Consider the following 23,406-nt stretch of genomic DNA (forward strand, 5'->3'; position numbering starts at 1 on the left):
GCATGGGGTAGCCGGCAGGCAGCACAGAGCTGTGGAAAAGCAACCAAGCAAAAATGTTCAATGCGCAAAAGAGTGGAAATATGGAACCCAGAGGAACAGCGGATGGGCGCCAAAGATGATGTCAGAGAGAGAGAGAGAGAGAGAGAGATGGAGAGTGAGATGTGAGTGACTCACGCTCCAACCACAACTCTCCTCTCTTCCTTATTCCTCCTTTCCCCTATTACAACACACCATTATCTCCATGTTATCCACACACACACACACACACACACACACACACACACACACACACACACACACCACTCCCAGGCCAGAAACAGCACAAAACAGGGTCTGGAGGCCACAAACCCCAATTCTCCAAGTCCCCTCAACTTCCTGAGCTGGTGTTACAAGCAGCCAGTGGTGAATAAGTTTTTCCATTGTTGTGCATGGGAGTAGGGGGATGCTAAATGCCTGAATATATCTGACTATAGCATTATGTTTCATTCAGCAGGAAGCCAGGGAGCAGGGAAAGAAGCAGGGGTTTGGGTAGCTTACGTTAGGGGAATTGCCACCAGATTGAATCTATTACGTTTAATGGGATGATGTCATCCCTCCTCCCCCTACGCCTCTATTCTCTCTCTCTCTCTCTCTCTCTCTCTCTCTCTCTGTCTCTCTCTCTCTCTCTCTGTCTCTCTCTCTCTCTCTCTGTCTCTCTCTGTCTCTCTCTCTCTCTCTCTCTCTCTGTCTCTCTCTCTCTCTCTCTGTCTCTCTCTCTCTCTCTCTGTCTCTCTCTCTCTCTCTCTCTATCTTTATTTCTTAATTAAATTAAATTCAAAGGGCTTTATGGGCATGGGAAACATATGTTTACATTGTCAAAGCAAGTGCCATAGATAATAAACAAATGTGAAATAATCAATCAAACATTAACAGTAAACATGACACTCACAAGTTTCAAAGGAATAGACACATTTCAAATGTCATATTATGGCTATGTACAGTTTTATAATGATCTGCAAATAGTACAAATAGTACAAAAGGGAAAATAAATCAAGATAAATATCTCTCTATCTCTCTCTTTCTCTCTGTTTACTGGTATTTCCTTGTGTGCTGTGATGTCTTGGGTTTCCTATTAGCTACTGAAATTGCTCCCAGACACACAATGTCCACATTACACTCACTATACAGGGCTGAGTTGTTACTCACTATGCAGTAACAACACAGGGCTGTGGAAGCACACTGAGAGATATTTGAACTTGGGAAAAAGTACAGCAAAGTTGGCCATCGGTTGTGGATAAATGCTTATAGAAAATCACATGACAAGAGCAGGCGCTATTTTAAAAGGTTGTAGACATCAGATAGTACATATTTGGAATTAGTGACTTGTTATTTAGGAGTAGCCTAGGCCTAAATCCAACCTTTACTAAAGTCACATATTTAGATAATGCCATGAGGATACATAAGGTATGGAAACTGAGACTTCATAGCCTACATATAAAGATATACATAATGTCGGCTAGACTCTTAGACACATTATGTAAGCCTAGCCTGTTGATGAAAAGCAACCTCATTGTTACTAGAGCTCATTCAACATTAATCTGCTGTTTTATAGAATGCTCAGCCTGCCTGCCACTGGTTTGGTCCTGACTGGGGGAGGAGCTCACAGCCCACCATAAAAGGCAAGGAAAACAGATCTCTAGGTGTCTGTCAGTCTGGAACAGTCTAGAAGGGAAAGGGCAATGTTCTAGTGTAGTTTACATGTCACACTTTCATTAGTGCGATCCTTTTGTGATATTTGGCGAAACAATCGACTTCACGAGCTGAAAAGCTTGGGACTGAATATATATTTGTGTTTCTGTTCTTTAGCTGTCGTGGGGTAAACATTTTCCCTCCACGCGATAGATTGATATATTTTTCCATACAGTCGACAGTAGAATAATTCGTTTCCAAAATGACTTGGTCCATAAGCAGTTGTTTCATTACTCTGGTCGTTCTGTTCCTCTGGCGGGTGGAAGACATCGCAGAAGCTTGCAGTTGCTCCCCTGCGCATCCTCAACAGGCTTTTTGCAATGCAGACGTCGGTAAGCAATTTTGGCAACATTTGTTTCTCTTCACATGTTGATAGATATGCTACTACACTGTATCAAGATAGGCTACTACACATTTTTGCGCATCATACAGAATTGTCTGTGGTCGCTGTAACTTTGTATAATTTTCATGCCATGATCATTAGGCCTATATTTACGTATTCTCACACAATTATTTGCATAATTAAGTAGGCAACAGTAAAACGGGCTACAGCCAGGGTTCTCAAACCCTGTTCCTGGATAGCTGCCCTCCTGTAGGTTTTCTACACCAAGTGTTCTATGTTGCTATAGGCCTACAGTATGCCTTCAGATTCATTGTTATTTGTCCAAAAGCTAAATGATATACACCAAAAATGTAAAATTCACATTTTCCTACATTGAGCCCAAGGCACTCAGTTGTAGTGTAGACTTCTTGGTGTAGACTATTATGAAAATCAAATAATAGTGGTAGGTTATATCAATTATCTTTGACAGTTCATTTGTTTCACTATTTAAGATGGATGGCCTGCTTTATTTGCAACATACTGAGAATACAAGAGGGACTGGTGATGGGTGGACCTCTCTCTCACACCACACACACGTACACACACAGCACGTTGCTTCAAAACAAATGTTCAAATCAACATGAAATTATCCAATACTTCACATACTTTACATTTTACAGAGAGAACCCATCAACCCCCCCCCCCTCTCTCTCCTTTTTCTTCTTCCTGTCCCACTGATGCTCTAGAGTAGTCTTATATCAGCAGCTACTGTACCCTCTATAGAGTAGTCTTATATCAGCAGCTACTGTACCCTCTATAGAGTAGTCTTATATCAGCAGCTACTGTACCAGACACTGTGCCTTCTATAGAGTAGTCTTATATCAGCAGCTACTGTACCCTCTATAGAGGAGTCTTATATCAGCAGCTACTGTACCCTCTATAGAGTAGTCTTATATCAGCAGCTACTGTACCCTCTATAGAGTAGTCTTATATCAGCAGCTACTGTACCAGACACTGTGCCCTCTATAGAGTAGTCTTATATCAGCAGCTACTGTACCCTCTATAGAGGAGTCTTATATCAGCAGCTACTGTACCCTCTATAGAGTAGTCTTATATCAGCAGCTACTGTACCCTCTATAGAGTAGTCTTATAGCAGCAGCTACTGTACCAGACACTGTGCCCTCTACAGAGTAGTCTTATAGCAGCAGCTACTGTACCAGACACTGTGCCCTCTATAGAGTAGTCTTATATCAGCAGCTACTGTACCCTCTATAGAGTAGTCTTATATCAGCAGCTACTGTACCCTCTATAGAGTAGTCTTATAGCAGCAGCTACTGTACCCTCTATAGAGTAGTCTTATAGCAGCAGCTACTGTACCAGACACTGGGCCCTCTACAGAGTAGTCTTATAGCAGCAGCTACTGTACCAGACACTGTGCCCTCTATAGAGTAGTCTTATAGCAGCAGCTACTATACCAGACACTGTGCCCTCTACAGAGTAGTCTTATATCAGCAGCTACTGTACCAGACACTGTGTCCTCTATAGAGTAGTCTTATAGCAGCAGCTACTGTACCAGACACTGTGCCCTCTATAGAGTAGTCTTATATCAGCAGCTACTGTACCAGACACTGTGCCCTCTATAGAGTAGTCTTATATCAGCAGCTACTGTACCCTCTATAGAGTAGTCTTATATCAGCAGCTACTGTACCCTCTATAGAGTAGTCTTATAGCAGCAGCTACTGTACCAGACACTGTGCCCTCTACAGAGTAGTCTTATAGCAGCAGCTACTGTACCAGACACTGTGCCCTCTATAGAGTAGTCTTATATCAGCAGCTACTGTACCCTCTATAGAGTAGTCTTATATCAGCAGCTACTGTACCCTCTATAGAGTAGTCTTATAGCAGCAGCTACTGTACCCTCTATAGAGTAGTCTTATAGCAGCAGCTACTGTACCAGACACTGTGCCCTCTACAGAGTAGTCTTATAGCAGCAGCTACTGTACCAGACACTGTGCCCTCTATAGAGTAGTCTTATAGCAGCAGCTACTATACCAGACACTGTGCCCTCTACAGAGTAGTCTTATATCAGCAGCTACTGTACCAGACACTGTGTCCTCTATAGAGTAGTCTTATAGCAGCAGCTACTGTACCAGACACTGTGCCCTCTATAGAGTAGTCTTATATCAGCAGCTACTGTACCAGACACTGTGCCCTCTATAGAGTAGTCTTATATCAGCAGCTACTGTACCAGACACTGTGCCCTCTATAGAGTAGTCTTATAGCAGCAGCTACTGTACCAGACACTGTGCCCTCTATAGAGTAGTCTTATATCAGCAGCTACTGTACCAGACACTGTGCCCTCTATAGAGTAGTCTTATAGCAGCAGCTACTGTACCAGACACTGTGCCCTCTATAGAGTAGTCTTATAGTAACAGCTACTGTACCAGACACTCAGACCCATGTTCTTCTCCAGATCATTTAAATCACCTTGGGGTCACATGAAGGGAGATATTCTCAAACACAACCAGCTAAGAATATTCCAGCGTCTGTCCTTGTGAAATAAACACAGGATAGTTGTTAATTCTGTGGAATGTGACTGACCTATGCCTGGCTCATAGTGGATTTAACAAGGTCAAAATATGATTGAAATGTATCCATTTAAAGTCATCTGTTCTTTCAAAGGTGCTGTCATTGCTGTTGTGATGTTAACATCCATACAGGCAGATACGAATAAACAAAGCTTGTGTACTGCATTGTGGGTAAATACTGTTTGTTGTGAGCTCTACTATGGATGGTTCTCTGGCCAGATCCTTGCATTGGTCATCAAAGTGTACCATGAACAGGCAAGATGTTAGGAGTCGAGTAGCACAATCCACTGTGTTGTGACTGAGAACTGTTATTCTGGGACCTTCTACTCTATCAAATCAAATCACCTTTTATTGGTAGCATACACATGTTTTGCAGATGTTATTGCGGGTGTAGCGAAATGCTTGTGTTTCCAGCTCCAACCGTGCAGTAATATCTAACAATTCACAACAATACACACATATCTAAAGGTAAAAGAGTGGAATTAAGAACTCTAGAACCCTGGACGGGTTCTACCCTGGTCCAGCCTAAACCACCAGAACAACAACTACAGATGATAGATGCCTTCCACTGCAGCCACTATTACTACTGTATAGTTACTACTGCTAGCCTGTGTGGCAAATGGAATCTGGGAAACATGGGCTTTGGTGTGAGGTCCAGGCAGGGTCGCTCACGTTCATGAGAAAAGGATTCCAAAAGGTTTCTTCGGTTGTCCACATAGGGGAACTCTTTTTGGTTCCAGGTTGAACCCTTTTGGGTTCCATGTAAAACTCTCTGTGGGAAGGGTTCTATTTGGAACCCAAAAAGGTTCTACCTGGAACCAAAAGGGGTTCTTCAAAGGGTTCTCCTATGGGGACAGCCGAAGAACCCTTTTAGGTTCTAGATAGCACTTTTCTTTTTCTAAGAATGTACTACAGCACCACGTCCGGCCTGAAGGCTAATGACTGTATATGTTCTTTAAAGAACCAGGGAATCCCACTACTTCTACTGTATTTTAATCAATTCCACTCACACATTGCTCATCCTAATATTCCTTTTACCTTTAGATATGTGTATATTGTTGTGAATTGTTAGTTACTACTATACTGTTGGAGCTGGGAACACAAGCATTTCAGTACACCCGCAATAACATCTGCTAAACATGTGTCTGTGACCAATAAAATAGTATTTGATCAAATTGTATTTGATTTAGTCATATTAGGCCAAACCTTTGGTTTCCCCTGACGAGGATCTGTTTCTGGGCCTCTTTCTCTTCTGATTTGATCAGGTACAGACCACTGCTTGTTTGGGTTACTTGTCTTTACATAACTAACTTATGCTAACGAGAATCTCTAAACAGTGACCGGCTTGTCTTGATGTTTATATACTGTTTTTTTAGGGACTTTCTTCATGGTTGTGAGCTGGCTCAGCCTGTGGTGTATATATACAGCAGTTTACTTATTCTACTTATTCCACCGTTTCTCTGCTATAGGTTGCAATGGCACCAGAGCTCGTAGAGTTTCACGTTTTAATAGCATGTGCACAAGGACAGTGAAATGCCTTTCTTGCGAGCTCTAAACCCAACAATGCAGTATTCAGTATCAAGGTAGTACTAAAAATAACAGGGTAGAACAGAAACACACTGAAATAAGATGAACATGAGAAAGTGCAGGGATACTGGAGGGATAGAGGTAGATATGTATAGGGGTCAGGTGACTAGGCATCAGGATGTATGATAAACAGAGTAGTAGCAGCATAAAGAGAGAGAGAGAGAGAGAGAGAGAGAGAGAGAGAGAGAGAGAGAGAGAGAGAGAGAGAGAGAGAGAGAGAGAGAGAGAGAGAGAGAGAGAGAGAGAGAGAGAGAGAGAGAGAGAGAGAGAGAGAGAGAGAGAGAGAGAGAGAGAGAGAGAGAGAGAGAGAGAGAGAGAGAGAGAGAGAGAGAGAGAGAGAGAGAGAGAGAGAGACAGAGAGAGACAGAAGGCGTAGTGGTCAGTATGAATATATATGTGTGTGTTGGAGTGTCGGTGTGAGTGAGTTTGTAGAGTGCCATACCAAGCAGTGATGCAGCCAGTCAAGATGCTCTCGCTGGTGCCGCTGGATACTTTTTGGAGGATTTGAGGGCCCATACCAAACTTTTTCAACCTCCTGAGGGGGAAGAGGCCCTGTCACTCCTTCTTCATGACTGTGCGCGTGTGTGGACCATTTTAAGTTCTTAGTGATTTGGACATCGAGGAACTTGAAGTTCTTGACCCGCTCCACTGCAGCCCTGTTGATGTGGATGGGGGCGTGCTCGGCCCCCTGTTTCCAGTAGTCCACAATCAGCTCCTTGGTCTTACCGACATTGAGGAAAAGGCTGTTGTCCTGGCACCACACCGCCAAGGTCACTAACCTTCTCCTTGTAGGCTGTCTCATCGTCGCTGGTGGTCAGGCCTACCACTGTCGGCTTGTCATCAAACTTGATGATGGTGTTGGAGTCGGGCACGGCCACGCAGTCGTGGGTGAACAGAGAGTACAAGAGAGGACTAAGCACACACCCCTGTGGGGTCCCTGTGTTGAGGGTCAGGGTAACGGAGGTAATGTTGCCTACCCTCATTACCTGGGTTCGAACCATCAGGAAGTCCAGGATCCAGTTGCAGAGGGAGGTGTTCAGTCCCAGGGTCCTAAGCTTGGTGACGGGAATGGTGGTAGTCAATGAACAGCATTCTCACATACAGTACCAATCAAAAAGTTTGGACACATCTACTCATTCAAGGCTTTTTCTTTGTTTGTACTATTTTCTATTATTATGTCAAGAGTGTGCAAAGCTGTCATCTCGACCTCGGAGAGCGAGATCCCCCAGTCCTCTGGGGCCTCACGCATGGTGTGGTTATTGTCGAAGCGTGTGTTAAATGCGTTGAGTTAGTCTGGTAGAGAGGCATAGTTGGGCAGATCACTCCTGGATCTTCCTTTGTAATCTGTAATGGACTGTAGCCCCTGGGCTCCCGAGTCTAGCGGTCTAAGGCACTGCATCTCAGTGCAAGAGGCATCATTACAGTCTCTGGTTCAAATCCAGGCTGTATCACATCCAGTCGTGATTGGGACATTTGGCCCAGCGTTGTCTGGGTTTAGCCAGGGTAGGCCGTCGTTGTAAATAAGAATTGGTTCTTAAATGACTTGCCTAGTTAAATGAAGGTTAAATAAAAAACATTTAAAAACATGCGAGGGGCGTAGAACCTGTGTAATATGATTCCACTTTATTCCTATGTTGTCCTTTTGCTCGTTTGATGTAGAAACACAATCCTGTTTATGAGATTAGTGCAGCAGAATAAGGTTTAGGTTTAAGGTCAAAAGTACAATGGTCTTTTCATTGCACTTTCATTTCATTGACTCTAAAAGGCTGTGATTCACGGTTGGAGTCAATCCTATTTCCATTCAGTCAAATCAGAAAGTAAACTGAAATTCCAATTTGAGGAGGATTAGTGCTTTTAGTTTACTTTCTGAATTGACTGGATTGAAAATGAATTGACCCCAACTATGCTGTGAAATGCACAAACCATGGTCAGAATGGGTTATTTTACTGTCAACGGTTTCTAGTATGTGAACACTGGACACTGTTTGCTTTGCTATTGCACAACGATGCCTTGAAGTTGGCAACGTGGTGACATTGCAATGGCCTTGTCATCCCGTCTGATGGAAATGAGGAAATCGAGGGCCAATGAAGAGCACGACCAAGCATCTGAACCTGTTGAGAAAGTCTCTGGCACACACTGCCTTTTAAAATCCAGCTGTGTAAACCCATAACCTCTGGAAGGACTTTTAATCTCTGGAAATTCCTTGGTCGATGTTCACCAGTGAAAACCAGACAATATTCTTTGTAATTTAAGATGTAAGATGCCATTAACGGGCTAAGCTATGATGAAGGGGTATTTTTTTACACAAACCATTCTGATGAAGTAAATCCTTGGCCTGCTTCAGAGTTGACCTCATTTGGCCTGGTGTACTAGTTTGGTGCTGGTCCCTGTCTTCAGGATACATCGCATTTTTTAACGCAAGAGGTTCAATTTGGGACCTCCTGCCCTCTCAGTAGAGGTGACTGGCATGAATGACACTCTGTCAACCTAGTTTCCATGTGGTCCATTGTAGGTTGGTGTGGTGGGGTGGACGGCGCCTTCGGTCACTTTCTTTAAAGGAGCTTCAGTATTTGTCTTCTACTGGACAGAGGACAGTAGGGGGAGTAGGAAAGATGGGAAGCGAGTGTGTCGCACAGGGCTGGCAATTGCCAGGGACGTCGTGATACAATATTATCACCATACTTAGGTGCCGATACCATATGTTTTGCGATTTTCACAATTCTGTATGTATTGCAATTCGATACTGTGATTTTATTGTGTTTTGATGCTCCAAAAATATTGCTCACCATTTGTCTTCTGCAGAGGGACAAAAATACCCCTTCAACATAGCTTAGCCCGCTAATGGCATCGGGAAAATTACAAAGAATATTGTGAGAAAACGAGGTTTGATCAGTCATGGAAATAAAAGTGCTGAAAACACTGGTGTTTTGGTGCAAGTACAGCCAACTAGCGCAAAAATAATATTGCGATATAGTCAAAACGATACGATATATCATAAAAAAATAGTATCCCGGTATGTAACTGTATCGACCCGGCCCATCACTAATGTCACAGGCAGCAGGTGACATTAGAACCCATGCTGACACTGGTAGGTGTATGTTCTGTAGCTAGACCACCAAGGCCACTTAGTACCTTTTGTTGTCTTTAGGCAGAGGTGGACAGTCAATTCCAGGGGTATTTCATTGTCTGTCTGACATGTACTGAAGCGTATGACCTTGATATCCTGTTCGCTTCTTGTGGACTACTGCGATAACAACACCATGTACTGAATGAAGCGTATGACCTTGATATCCTGTTCGCTCCTTGTGGACAACTGCGATAACAACACCATGTACTGAAGCGTATGACCTTGATATCCTGTTCGCTCCTTGTGGACAACTGCGATAACAACACCATGTACTGAAGCGTATGACCTTGATATCCTGTTCACTCCTTGTGGACTACTGCGATAACAACACCATGTACTGAATATACTGGAAGTCTTCTTCTAATTGGCATCTCCAGACAGTTTATTCAATCATGAGAAGGGATTGAGCAGAAACAAATCCATTTCCATCCACATTAATTGAAATCCTCCCGTCGGGACTGACTGGTTACGGAGCCCTTCGATGCCGCTCGACGATCAGATGTTATGTCAGTCATGCATTTGACCAAGCAGTCCACTGCCTCGTATTGCTTCTAGTTGGAGGGGTGTGTACCTATGGAGACATTTTGGGAAAAGGAATGCAAACCTTTTGGGATCTGAAAAAAGTAGGCTGCCTGGTTTCTGCTCTGAAGACAGGCCCTGCTGCAAGCTGTGTCAACAGACGATACCATTAAAACCACATCCTTTTCTGTCCAAAGCAAAAATCTGCGCCAGCTTTGACATCACAACAGCTCCTTATGTACTCAGGGTTTGGCTGGATTGTTTGTTTATCACGTGGATAGGTTGGCTAACGGTTGTTCATTCTACTAAGTGAGATGATATTTCCATGCTTTTGAAGTCTTGAGCGGATAGCTAATGCAGACGAGTGCTTGAATTGGGCCAGTGTTCATCAGGCTTACCAGCACTTTACCAGAATTGAACTGCCTGAGTATCGACACCTCTAGGTTAGTCGCTGTAAAACATGAATACCGGCATTGTGAAATTAAAGCGGACCGGCACTTTTTCATTCTACTTCAAGCACTGATACAGTCTGTCCTGTGTAGTATGGTAAGACAGGACGGATGAGGACTGATACAGTCTGTCCTGTGTAGTATGGTAAGACAGGACAGATGAGGACTGATACAGTCTGTCCTGTGTAGTATGGTAAGACAGGACGGATGAGGACTGATACAGTCTGTCCTGTGTAGTATGGTAAGACAGGACAGATGAGGACTGATGCAGTCTGTCCTGTGTAGTATGGTAAGACAGGACGGATGAGGACTGATGCAGTCTGTCCTGTGCAGTATGGTAAGACTGTATCAGTCCTCAACTGTCCTGTCTGTCCTGTGTAGTATGGTAAGACAGGACGGATGAGGACTGATACAGTCTGTCCTGTGTAGTATGGTAAGACAGGACGGATGAGGACTGATACAGTCTGTCCTGTGTAGTATGGTAAGACAGGACGGTTGAGGACTGATGCGGTCTGTCCTGTGTAGTATGGTAAGACAGGACGGAAGAGGACTGATGCAGTCTGTCCTGTGTAGTATGGTAAGACAGGACGGATGAGGACTGATGCAGTCTGTCCTGTGCAGCATGGTAAGACAGGACGGTTGAGGTCTGATGCAGTCTGTCCTGTGTAGTATGGTAAGACAGGACGGATGAGGACTGATACAGTCTGTCCTGTGTAGTATGGTAAGACAGGACGGTTTAGGACTGATACAGTCTGTCCTGTGTAGTATGGTAAGACAGGACGGATGAGGACTGATGCAGTCTGTCCTGTGTAGTATGGTAAGACAGGACGGATGAGGACTGATGCAGTCTGTCCTGTGTAGTATGTTAAGACAGGATGGATGAGAACTGATACAGTCTGTCCTGTGTAGTATGGTAAGACAGGACGGATGAGGACTGATACAGTCTGTCCTGTGCAGTATGGTAAGACAGGACGGATGAGGACTGATACAGTCTGTCCTGTGCAGTATGGTAAGACAGGATGGATGAGGACTGATACAGTCTGTCCTGTGCAGTATGGTAAGACAGGACGGTTGAGGTCTGACGCAGTCTGTCCTGTGCAGTATGATAAGGCAGGACGGTTGAGGGTCTTTGGCAGCACTACAACATGAGCAGCTATACGTGACGTTTCAGAGAAATGTACCATTAACCAGATTTATGGGTTTATATTTCAGTTAGTGAAGAGGTGTGATGACATGCAACACACAATTCCCTGAGGACAGTTCCTTATGAGTTTATGGACAACCATTAGATTTCATTCCTAGTAGATTCTCCAAAATGATTGAGGGACACAATGGGGAACACTTGACGTGAGAGCTAATTGTTTGGTTTGAGTGGATTGATGAATTTGGCATTGCTGCGGAGGGAGCAAGCTCAGTTGGTAAAGCATGGCGATTGCAACATCAGGATAGTGGGTTTGATTATCAGATCAACCCATACGTAATACATGTATGGGTACATGACTGAGTCGCTTTGGATAAAAGCATCTGCTAAATGGTATACTGCATATGGAATAAGGATTAGATTGGATAAAAGTGTCTGCTAAATGGTAAATTGTATATGGAATGAGGATTAGATTGGATAAAAGTGTCTGCTAAATGGTATACTGTATATGGAATGAGGATTAGATTGGATAAAAGAGTCTGCTAAATGGTATACTGTATATGGAATGAGGATTTAGCATCTGCTAAATGGTAATTTACTGTCTTTCTTTTGATTTGACCTAATCATTTTAGCTCCTAGTGGAGCAAAGAGCCTCAACAGTGTATCTCCAGCAAACCCAGTTCAGATCAGTTTCCTTAACTTCATTCCAGGTGAATCCTAGTTCCTACCCTCTTCATCCCTTCTTCGTTGGTTCTTCTCAATGTCTTCCTCGATGTCCAACCCTGTGGATCCCACTGAAGTGCCTGTCTTGTTAGTCTTTAGAGGGCAGGAATAGAGAGCAGGAATAGAGAGCAGGAATAGAGGGCAGGAATAGAGGGCAGGAATAGAGAGCAGGAATAGAGAGCAGGAATAGAGAGCAGGAATAGAGGGCAGGAATAGAGGGCAGGAATAGAGAGCAGGAATAGAGAGCAGGAATAGAGAGCAGGAATAGAGGGCAGGAATAGAGAGCAGGAATAGAGAGCAGGAATAGAGAGCAGGAATAGAGAGCAGGAATAGAGAGCAGGAATAGAGAGCAGGAATAGAGAGCAGGAATAGAGAGCAGGAATAGAGAGCAGGAATAGAGGGCAGGAATAGAGAGCAGGAATAGAGGGCAGGAATAGAGAGCAGGAGTTGTCGGCCGCTGGCTGAACCAGAACCCTTCTCCTCCTCTACAATTAAATGACAAGCATGGACATTTTACCATCTGCATATTGTTCTAAAATGTTTGCTGATGACCAAGCAAGTATCCCAACTAGTCTGTTTGTTGCTTGTGAAAGAAAGTACACTCTGTTCCACAACCACTCCTGATCTTGTTGCAGCCTGCCAGATAATTATTCTTGTCTTTTCACAGCCTTTGGTTATCTTGTTTCTAGTAAACATTGGCATTTCCTATAATGATTTTATCTATGGTTAACTGTTTTCAGGTAACATTGGCATTTCCTATAATGATTTTATCTGTGGTCAACTGTTTTCAGGCAACATTGTCATTTCCTACAATGATTTTATCTTGAGACCGAGCGCAAATCAACTGGTGTGCAACTCTGGTTAGAAATGAACACACACCACACACTCCATGTTAGTCATAATCATCATTCAGTGGACTCTCCCAGGTTGCACCTCTGCACGGTGGAGTTGCATAGTAGTCTGGGAAAGTTACTAGGATGAGTAGTTTAGCCTTCCCATAGATTACAAATGAACTTGAAATGGAAAGAGTTTTGGAAATGCTGTTTTACAATGTAACACTGAATGGGTAACTGGAATCTTAAAACAAATGTCAGATTTTTCCAGAGCCATAATTGAGTGCTCCCTTTGTGTTCCTTTTTTTGAATGAATGTCTCACAATTTTAATCAATGAGTTCTAACTTTTTAATGACTTGTAAAATGTTTAATTGACTGTCAACAATTAATATTATTATTATTATGATCCTTTATAAACCCGTAACAGTATTGTAAAGTGTTACCCTTTAACTCAGTTTAGGGGGGACAGTCAGAGTGAACAAGGAGTTGGTTTATGATGAGCCACTTCCTGGTAAATCTACCCTCCTTGAACATCTGTCAACAGGCTTTATCAAGGCCTTGTTTAAGTCCTATTTTTTGAGTGCCCTTTTCAGTGTCCATCCATACTGTGCTGCCTGTACCCCCCCCCCCCAGCATGGTGGTACCTCATTTCGGCTCACCTTGGGGGCCAGGCAGAGCATGGTGTTTGTTGACTACACAGTGTACACTGTTGTTATGGCACAGGGCCAATGAGAGCAGACTGTAACATGCATCACATCTCCCATCCAATTACACTGATGTAGTGTGTCAACCAAACACAGCCTCAAATGGCCCCAAGGGACACATACAACCACTGTGAGACGTCCAATAGCAGCCCCACTGTTCCAGCAGCTCTATAGTGTAATGAATCTGATGGATGGCTGCTGGTAACCATCCGGTCATTCAGACAGGACGTGTGTTTTTATCCCCACTATTAGACATACATGTGGCAGCTAGAGGTTAAACCATTTGGATTTAAACCTGAGGAAGATTACATGTATTAGTTTGTTTCTGGACTTTCTCAGTCAATTCTTTGTAGGTTTGGTGATTGGAAAATCGGATGGTGTTAGGAGTTGAAATGTGTAAATGGTAGGACTCATGATCTGCGCAGGATCAATGGAGAGGGACATTACACGTCACGATCCAATCATGTTAGTGTATTTTCAAAAGGAAATACCAAATTGACAAAATGACAAAATGATATTACATGAGGAGAGTACTGTATTAGCCATGTACACAGAACCCAACTCTCATTTCCAAGAGCAGACTAGTTTCACAGTACATTTCAGACCGACAGCATTGTCCACCAATCCAAGTGACGCAGCACAACTGTGTCACTCCACAGTCCAGTCAGTCGATATATCCTTGCTTGGTGCCTTTGGAACATTCCACCTGACTTACTTTACCATCGGAGGGAAGCAGAAGTGTCCGGTGTCGGATTCCTGCTCAGCCAGTGAGGATTGTTTCTGCACACTCCGGTCAAGGGGATGACCACCAATCCCCCTGGAGGAGCAGGAGGGTTTCCCTACACTGGTTGTCCATGGGGCTGTAACACTAGCAGCTGTGTGTTTCAGAATGGCAGAGTGTGGAACACAGAGGGAAAGAGGGAGTGTGTGTGCGTGAGTCGATCATTCTGCAAGGATCACCCAGTGCAGTACTGTGGGGTCCCCTGGGCATGTTTGGTGTTGTGTGTGTGTGTGTGTGTGTGTGTGTGTGTGTGTGTGTGTGTGTGTGTGTGTGTGTGTGTGTGTGTGTGTGTGTGTGTGTGTGTGTGTGTGTGTGTGTGTGTGTGTGTGTGTGTGTGGCCTCAGAGAAAAGGTGTGTTGGTGTTTGTGTGTGTGTGTGTGTGTGTGTGTGTGTGTGTGTGTGTGTGTGTGTGTGTGTGTGTGTGTGTGTGTGTGTGTGTGTGTGGCCTCAGAGAAAAGGTGCTCTGTGCTTCCGTCTGAGACTGTTTGTAGACTATAGTGAGACTGTGTGTAGACTATAGTGAGACTGTTTGTAGACTATAGTGAGACTGTGTGTAGACTATAGTGAGACTGTGTGTAGACTATAGTGAGACTGTGTGTAGACAATAGTGAGACTGTGTGTAGACTATAGTGAGACTGTGTGTAGACTATAGTGAGACTGTTTGTAGACTATAGTGAGACTGTGTGTAGACTATAGTGAGACTGTGTGTAGACTATAGTGAGACTGTTTGTAGACTATAGTGAGACTGTTTGTAGACTATAGTGAGACTGTGTGTAGACTATAGTGAGACTGTGTGTAGACTATAGTGAGACTGTTTGTAGACTATAGTGAGACTGTGTGTAGACTATAGTGAGACTGTTTGTAGACTATAGTGAGACTGTGTGTAGACTATAGTGAGACTGTGTGTAGACTATAGTGAGACTGTTTGTAGACTATAGTGAGACTGTGTGTAGACTATAGTGAGACTGTGTGTAGACTATAGTGAGACTGTTTGTAGACTATAGTGAGACTGTGTGTAGACTATAGTGAGACTGTGTGTAGACTATAGTGAGACTGTTTGTAGACTATAGTGAGACTGTGTGTAGACTATAGTGAGACTGTTTGTAGACTATAGTGAGACTGTGTGTAGACTATGGTGAGACTGTGTGCAGACTATAGTGAGACTGTTTGTAGACTATAGTGAGACTGTGTGTAGACTATAGTGAGACTGTGTGTAGACTATAGTGAGACTGTGTGTAGACTATAGTGAGACTGTTTGTAGACTATAGTGAGACTGTGTGTAGACTATGGTGAGACTGTGTGCAGACTATAGTGAGACTGTGTGTAGACTATAGTGAGACTGTGTGTAGACTATAGTGAGACTGTGTGCAGACTATAGTGAGACTGTGTGCAGACAGTTGTGTAAAGTACTTCAGTACAAATACTTTAAAGTAATACTTATGTAGTTTTCTTTGTTGTCTGTACTTTACTTTACTATTTATATTTTTGACTACTTTTACTTTTATTTCACTACATTCCTAAAGAAAATAATGTACTTTTTACTCAAGTAGTGTTTTACTTGGTGACTTTCACTTTTACTTGAGTCATTTTCTTTTAAGGTATCTTTACTTTTACTCAAGTATGACAATTTGGTACTTGTTCCACTACTGTGTGTAGACTATAGTGAGACTGTGTGTAGACTATAGTGAGACTGTGTGTAGACTATAGTGAGACTGTGTGTAGACTATAGTGAGACTGTGTGTAGACTATAGTGAGACTGTGTGTAGACTATAGTGAGACTGTGTGTAGACCTTACCCACTGGGCCCAGACGTCAATTCAATCTTTATTCCACGTTGGTTCAATGTCATTTAATTGAAAGGATGAGGAAACCATGTTGATTCAAACAGTGTGTTCCCAGTGGTTAGAGTCTGAATGACTGCAAGGGCTGCCCTCTCAGAGCTGTTCTGATGCACACAGCAAACCATGCAGCCTGGGTAGAGTTTAGTGCTTTTTCCTGACTATGAACTTGATCTTAGTTGACTGCTCCCTCTCTGTCAATCCTGTTGGCTTCTCTCTTGCGTGCTCTCTCTCTCTTCCCCTGTCTCTCTCTCCCCATGTCTCTCTCTCCCCATGTCTCTCTCTCCCCCTGTCTATCTCTCCCCCTATCTCTCTCCTCTCTCTCTGAATGTCACTGCTAGCATATGGTATTGGTATTGCTGGCCTGTCTCTTTCTAAACACATGAAATGGTGATGAGGATGATTCCACAACTGCAGAATGATTGCTATTCCTGCCACTCCTTAACTCTGTTTCCCTGCCTGGAGATATTCTACATTCCTCCATCACTCTCAACATCCTATCTCCTAGTATTCTCTCTCTCTCTCTCGTTCTCTTTTGTCCCTCCCTCTCCGTTCTCCCTGTCAACAGTTTGACTCTGTAAAACCTTAAAAGGAAATGTTATTCTCGGGCCGTATTGTAATCCAATTAAGGCACATGCTTCATACTTCTTAGACAAAGTATAAATTCCCTAAAAGACTGTTCTTAGCCGTACCTGCGGTCGCCACCTTGGGGAATTGGACGACTGAACTCAAAGTAAACATCTGTTTGACATTAGTCTCCAGTCTGATTCACAGCTGAATGCAGCTAGGGCTGGACTGCACTGAGGTGAACCTCATCTTTCATTCATAGCAGCGTTTTCCACACTGCCCTTTGTTTGTTGCTAGGCAGTGGTACAGTTGTGGTTTTAAAAACCAATAGAAGAGATGTTCATATTAAAGGGATATTACACTCTAAAGTCTAAGTTTGTCAGATCTATTTATTTTTTATCTCAAAAGGGATCTTGTGTTGAGGAAAGTCCACCTCCCAGGCTATATATTGTGTTGAGGAAAGTCCACCTCCCAGGCTATATAATGTGTAGATCCATAAATACACGTCCCAGGCTATGTATTGTGTAGATCCATAAATACACATCCCAGGCTATATATTGTGTAGATCCATAAATACACATCCCAGGCTATGTATTGTGTAGATCCATAAATACACATCCCAGGCTATGTATTGTGTAGATACAGCTACATGCCACAATCCCTAATGAATGGAAAATATATAATTTCCGTATTTGTGGTGCTTATCTTTTCAATGTATTTTTGGTTGAGGCATAGTTGACTCTGCCGAACCGATTGCAGGGGATGTGGAGCCATCTTAAGGTCTGTAAACCTCTGGCAAACTCTGACAACGGAGTGTAGTGTCCCCTTTAAGTAGCTGGTACAGCTATTAGAAAAAACCCAGTCTACTGTAATTTCATTGGATCAGGATGTCTGCAAAACAAAAACAAACTGTAATTCCAGTGATAAAGCAACAAGTACATCTATGTGGTGTACTGGTCCTTATGATGACAGACAGTTGTGGAATAGAGGGAACTTCACATCGTTACAGAGGAAGTTCATCTGTTTGGCAAGGACCATGTTTTTCCACTCCAACCTTTCTGCCTATTTCTTCCTTCCTTGTCCAACAACAAATCCTTTAAAAATCTCCTGAATCAGACTGAAATGAGGAGAAAGAAGAAAAGAGAGGCTGGTTTGTGTCGCTGTCAGCACCTTCTACCCAGACTGATGGGCGGAGGGCTCGGGAGGAGGGGCCTGGGCCCGACAGTGTGTGACAACGTCCAGTGTGTGACTGATTTCCTGTGCGCATGCGTGCATTCTGGTTACATTTTCCAAAAGATTGCTGACTAGCTTCCTCAGAGCAGGCCAGGCACATTCCTCTCTCAGATTACAGCTGATGAAACGCTCATGTGCCTCAGTCTTCCTACCAGCACCTGGTTGGCACCTGAACCATCTGCAGACCAGACAGGGCAACATAGTTAAACCAGGTGTGTTGAATTAAAGGCAGGGCAACATAGTTAAACCAGGTGTGTTGAATTAAAGGCAGTGCAACATAGTTAAACCAGGTGTGTTGAATTAAAGGCAGGGCAACATAGTTAAACCAGGCGTGTTGAATTAAAGGCAGTGCAGCATAGTTAAACCAGGTGTGTTGAATTAAAGGCAGGGCAGCATAGTTAAACCAGGTGTGTTGAATTAAAGGCAGGGCAACATAGTTAAACCAGGCGTGTTGAATTAAAGGCAGTGCAGCATAGTTAAACCAGGTGTGTTGAATTAAAGGCAGGGCAGCATAGTTAAACCAGGTGTGTTGAATTAAAGGCAGGGCAGCATAGTTAAACCAGGCGTGTTGAATTAAGACAGGGCAGCATAGTTAAACCAGGTGTGTTGAATTAAAGGCAGGGCAGCATAGTTAAACCAGGCGTGTTGAATTAAAGACAGGGCAGCATAGTTAAACCAGGCGTGTTGAATTAAAGTCAGGGCAGCATAGTTAAACCAGGCGTGTTGAATTAAAGTCAGGGCAACATAGTTAAACCAGGTGTGTTGAATTAAAGGAGAAGCAAACGAGCAGAGCGAGGAATCTAGGACCAGGAGGGAAAACGGACTTTCATCTGTTTTGGAGCAACCTAGCCAATATGTTACACCCAAACAGTCTAAACTTATGCACAGTCTGAACGGATGGTAAAAACATGGGTCTATAAAGCATTTTACTGTTGTTCTCTTCCATCCCATAACACCCTTAAACCATCAGTGTCTGACTGACCAGTAAAACGGAAATAGATTATTTCAGTAGAGTTAAAACATGTCTCCCTCTCTTCCGCTCTTCTAGTGATCAGGGCCAAGGTGGTTGGAAAGAAAGTGGTTGAGGCTGGTAATGACGTCTATGGCAACACCATCAAGAGGATCAAGTACGACATCAAACAGATCAAGGTATGATCAGACTTTTTATTAAGTGCTTTCTGCAGTCAGAGAAGTTCAGACCTGCATATGGACATGTTTGATAGATCCTTCTCTTCCTCTCCTTGTGATTGGATAGATGTTCAAAGGTCCTGACCGGGATATCGACGCCATCTTCACTGCACCCTCCTCAGCCGTTTGTGGCGTTACTCTGGAAACCAACGGCAACAAGGAGTATCTCTTCACAGGTGCGGTTCTCACTATGTTACCAAGATCTATTGCCAGCACTGGTTCAACTACCAAGAAATGCTTACAGCTTTATGACCATCCCACTGACTGCATCCCACTGACTGCATCCCACTGACCATCCCACTGACCATCCTACTGACCATCCCACTGACCATCCCACTGACTGCATCCCACTGACCATCCTACTGACCATCCCACTGACCATCCTACTGACCATCCCACTGACCATCCTACTGACCATCCCACTGACGATCCCACTGACTGCATCCCACTGACCATCCTACTGACCATCCCACTGACTGCATCCCACTGACCATCCTACTGACCATCCCACTGACCATCCCACTGACTGCATCCCACTGACCATCCTACTGACCATCCCACTGACTGCATCCCACTGACCATCCTACTGACCATCCCACTGACCATCCCACTGATCATCCCACTGACCATCCTACTGACCATCCCACTGACCATCCCACTGACTGCATCCCACTGACCATCCTTCTGACCATCCCACTGACCATCCTACTGACTGCATCCCACTGACCATCCTACTGACCATCCTACTGACCATCCCACTGACCATCCTACTGACCATCCTACTGACCATCCTACTGACCATCCTACTGACCATCCCACTGACTGCATCCCACTGACCATCCCACTGACTGCATGCTGTATGAGAAAACAAGTGCTTTAGAACAATACATTTTGGTACAACTTCAGGTTTTCATTTATAATAACTTTTTTTTAAATAAATGTTTGTTTTTAAATTAATGATGTATACCCATTGATTCTTGAAGAATATAGCTTGTATATTAGTAATGTCTTTAGTTCAACTGTTGTACCCCATCAGAACTCAAAATACAAGCTTGTTTTCATTTTAATCACATGCATGGTCAGTGTTTGCATCCATAGCTCTGTCTATGAATTTGAGGGTACGTTTCTTCAGCCCCATCCCTCAGCTTTTTACCAAAACCGTGGCGGGGTGTCTGCTTTGTTATTGTTGGAACTGCAGATTTCTAAATGAATCATGACAAATGTTATACATGCTTATGAATGAACCATTTTATCATTCTTATAAATGTTTATAAATATTGAAATATGAATTGATTTGAAGTATTTATGTACACTAGTTATAAATAGTTTATGAATGCTTATTCAAGTTATTATAAAGTGTTACCCACTCGAAGAGTTCCAGTGTTCCTGTCTGTATCAGTATGTTTTCTCTATGGGACATAGACTCACTATCTCCTCTGTCTGCAGGCAAGCTGGAGACTGATGGAACCATGCATGTAACACTGTGTGACTTTATTGAGTCTTGGGAGGCCATGAGTGCCACACAAAAGAAGAGTTTGACTCAACGCTATGAGAGTGGCTGCAAGTGCAAGGTGTGTGTGGGTGTGTTTGATGGGAATTATAGGAATATTACAGTACACCAGTTTTGTTCAATATTTACACAGCACATTTTCTTAAAAAGATTACTCTGGTCACATTGGCAAACGCTAGAGAATTGGGGTAATGATCAGTCGGTGATCTTGGTCTTTCTCTCCTTCTGCTCCGATCCACAGATCATCCGCTGCACTTCCATCCCCTGTACGATCAGCGCCCCAGAGGAGTGTCTGTGGACGGACTGGGTGATGGAAAAGAGCCACAGCGGTCCCCAGGCCCAACACTTTGCCTGTATCAATAGGAGCGATGGGTCCTGTGCCTGGTACAGGGGGATAGCACCACCCAAGAAGGAGTTCCTGGATATTGAAGACCCCTAAACTCTTCAGGCCATCCACCTACTGTTCAGAGTGACTAAAGATGTCTGCAATTAATACATGGAAAAAACAAAAGTACACAAAGCTACAAATCCAAATAATTATGATTAAATGAATCAGTGAAGTAGTTAATATCAATGAATTACAAGACCCATATTGACTTGTCCAGTTGTGATGTCACATAGAGAGGTCAGGTGACAGGTTGCAGGAAATAGTCCGTATGCAAGAGTGCAACAATCTGGAGAAAACAGCACTTTCTGACCCCCTCACCGCTCTAAAAGCGCTTACTGGTCACTTCTTGTACAAGTGCAATAAAAATAAACTACAAATCAAATATAGAGCTTCAAGTATTAATTGATCTTGTGCCGTTCATTTGTCGCTCGTTTTTAAACTGGAACCAAAGGTGTTATTGAAACCCAAAAGGGTGATATCAAAGTGTTGTTGGCCGATGTGGTCGTGTTTCTAAATAGAACATTATTCCTAAAAAATACCATCCTAAAGCCTGGGGCATGTTCAGCTGGGCACAATATTGTAGAACGTTCAGATCGTATGTTTAAATACATGAAGAACAAACATGTTTCTCTGACATAAAGGAAGGAATCGTGTAAGCTCTATTCATGGCATTTCTATCTGCAACATTCAACCTTTGCCTACAACATTCAACACTAGCCTCCTGAACGTAGCCCTGAAGTAGTTTAGGTCGAAACCAGGGCTTCAGTTTTGTAATGTCATTGACCAAATTAAACATGACTCAGATGCAGTGGAGGCTAGTGGGAGGAGCTATAGGAGGATGGGCTCATTATAATAGCTGAAATAGAATAAATTGAACGAGTCAAACATCTGGTTTGATACCGTTCCATTTATTCCATTCCAGCCATGACAATGAGCCCGTCCTCCTATAGCTCCTCCCACCAGCCTCCGCTGCTCAGATTCTTTCTTCCTTGCTTCATAAGTCTGATAATATTATTCTTGGTGTATATTCTTCGGTGGGATAAATATTCTGTTCATTTTAATGTACTAGACAGGAGTGGTCTAAAAAAAAATAGGTGCAGTGTCGTATAACTAGAAGTGCTTCATCATTCCTATTATAATATTAACTGGCTTATCTAAGGTCTTACTATGGACAAAACCCTTTGTTGATTTCTCTGCAACGGAGACTGTAAACCTGGCTGCTATGTTTATATACCTACACTGCACATGCCACACAGTACAGTCTGAAAACAAGGTCATTGAATCTTCCATTTTTATGTTATGTACGTATTTTATATTTGTTTTGTTCTGGTATAATTATAAGATTTTGCTTTGGTTGTTTTGTCTCTTGGTGTAATGCCTCTGTGTAAGAACATATTTCAGTAGAGAAATTGGGAGATTCGTTATACCTTTTTGCAAATTACATGTGTTCTTTGTAAAAAAAACACAAACTTTTTTGTGTGTGAATATTCTCGAATTGTGATTGGGGTAAAGGGAATATGTTTGGCACAGTTTTCTGTTCACTTTACAGTACACGTAGTTACTTCACAAAACAGATCAGACCCATATTGTAGCATGCCATAATCTCCACTGAAGATTTGTATTAGCTCCCCAAGCTATTGCCAAGGTTTTAGCTTAGCGGGCTAACATAGTCTTGTGGTGCATTGGACACCTGGGTTTGAACCCAGCCTGTCAGAGTAGCTTGTTGGTTACCGGTGCTCTGCTTCACCATGACCTGTCCTCTACAAGAGGTTCATCTACAATTACAGTTGTATTACTTCAGTAAAAACTGAACACAATGTTGTACTGCTATAATAACTTATCAATCATTTGCCGACAGGACAGGGATACTGTATCATATAACTCCAAACTTGTATATCCACGTAAAAAATATGAAATTCTCCTGTAATGTACATGGTATCAATTCTGTATTAGTAAGTGTCTCTTTATGTAATACTAGCAGAAAAGTAGAATGAAATTGGACGACTCGTGCTAGGTCCACATGAGACTGTGGAGAAGCAACTGAAGTTTTTGCATGCATATGACTCCTTGTGTCATTGGGACTGTATGGTATCTTCAGACATTGGACAGACGATACAAATAAAAGTTTAGATATACATCTGATGTGTTTATTTACTTGTTCGGCAATTGTGCAGCAGAAT

The 23,406-nt window shown here is 43.0% G+C and overlaps 1 protein-coding gene across 3 annotated transcripts; it reads left to right on the top strand.

Annotated features, from left to right (window-relative positions):
* Positions 1-1,648: 1,648 nt before the first annotated feature.
* Positions 1,649-23,361, top strand: LOC139365169 (metalloproteinase inhibitor 2-like). Of its 3 annotated transcripts, none has more exons than XR_011626545.1 (6): positions 1,649-2,060; positions 19,189-19,289; positions 19,396-19,504; positions 20,775-20,899; positions 21,080-21,953; positions 22,177-23,361. XR_011626545.1 is itself a non-coding variant. In XM_071102610.1 (5 exons), the coding sequence occupies exons 1-5, from the start codon at positions 1,931-1,933 to the stop codon at positions 21,275-21,277; spliced, it is 663 nt and encodes a 220-aa protein (XP_070958711.1). In that variant the 5' UTR covers positions 1,649-1,930; the 3' UTR covers positions 21,278-23,361. The 3 variants fall into 3 exon arrangements, 1 of the variants encoding a protein (XP_070958711.1); XR_011626546.1 differs by having other exon boundaries at positions 21,080-21,781; XM_071102610.1 differs by having other exon boundaries at positions 21,080-23,361.
* Positions 23,362-23,406: the final 45 nt, after the last annotated feature.

This window comes from Oncorhynchus clarkii, chromosome 13 (genome assembly GCF_045791955.1).
Source record: "Oncorhynchus clarkii lewisi isolate Uvic-CL-2024 chromosome 13, UVic_Ocla_1.0, whole genome shotgun sequence".
Lineage (NCBI taxonomy): Eukaryota > Metazoa > Chordata > Actinopteri > Salmoniformes > Salmonidae > Oncorhynchus > Oncorhynchus clarkii.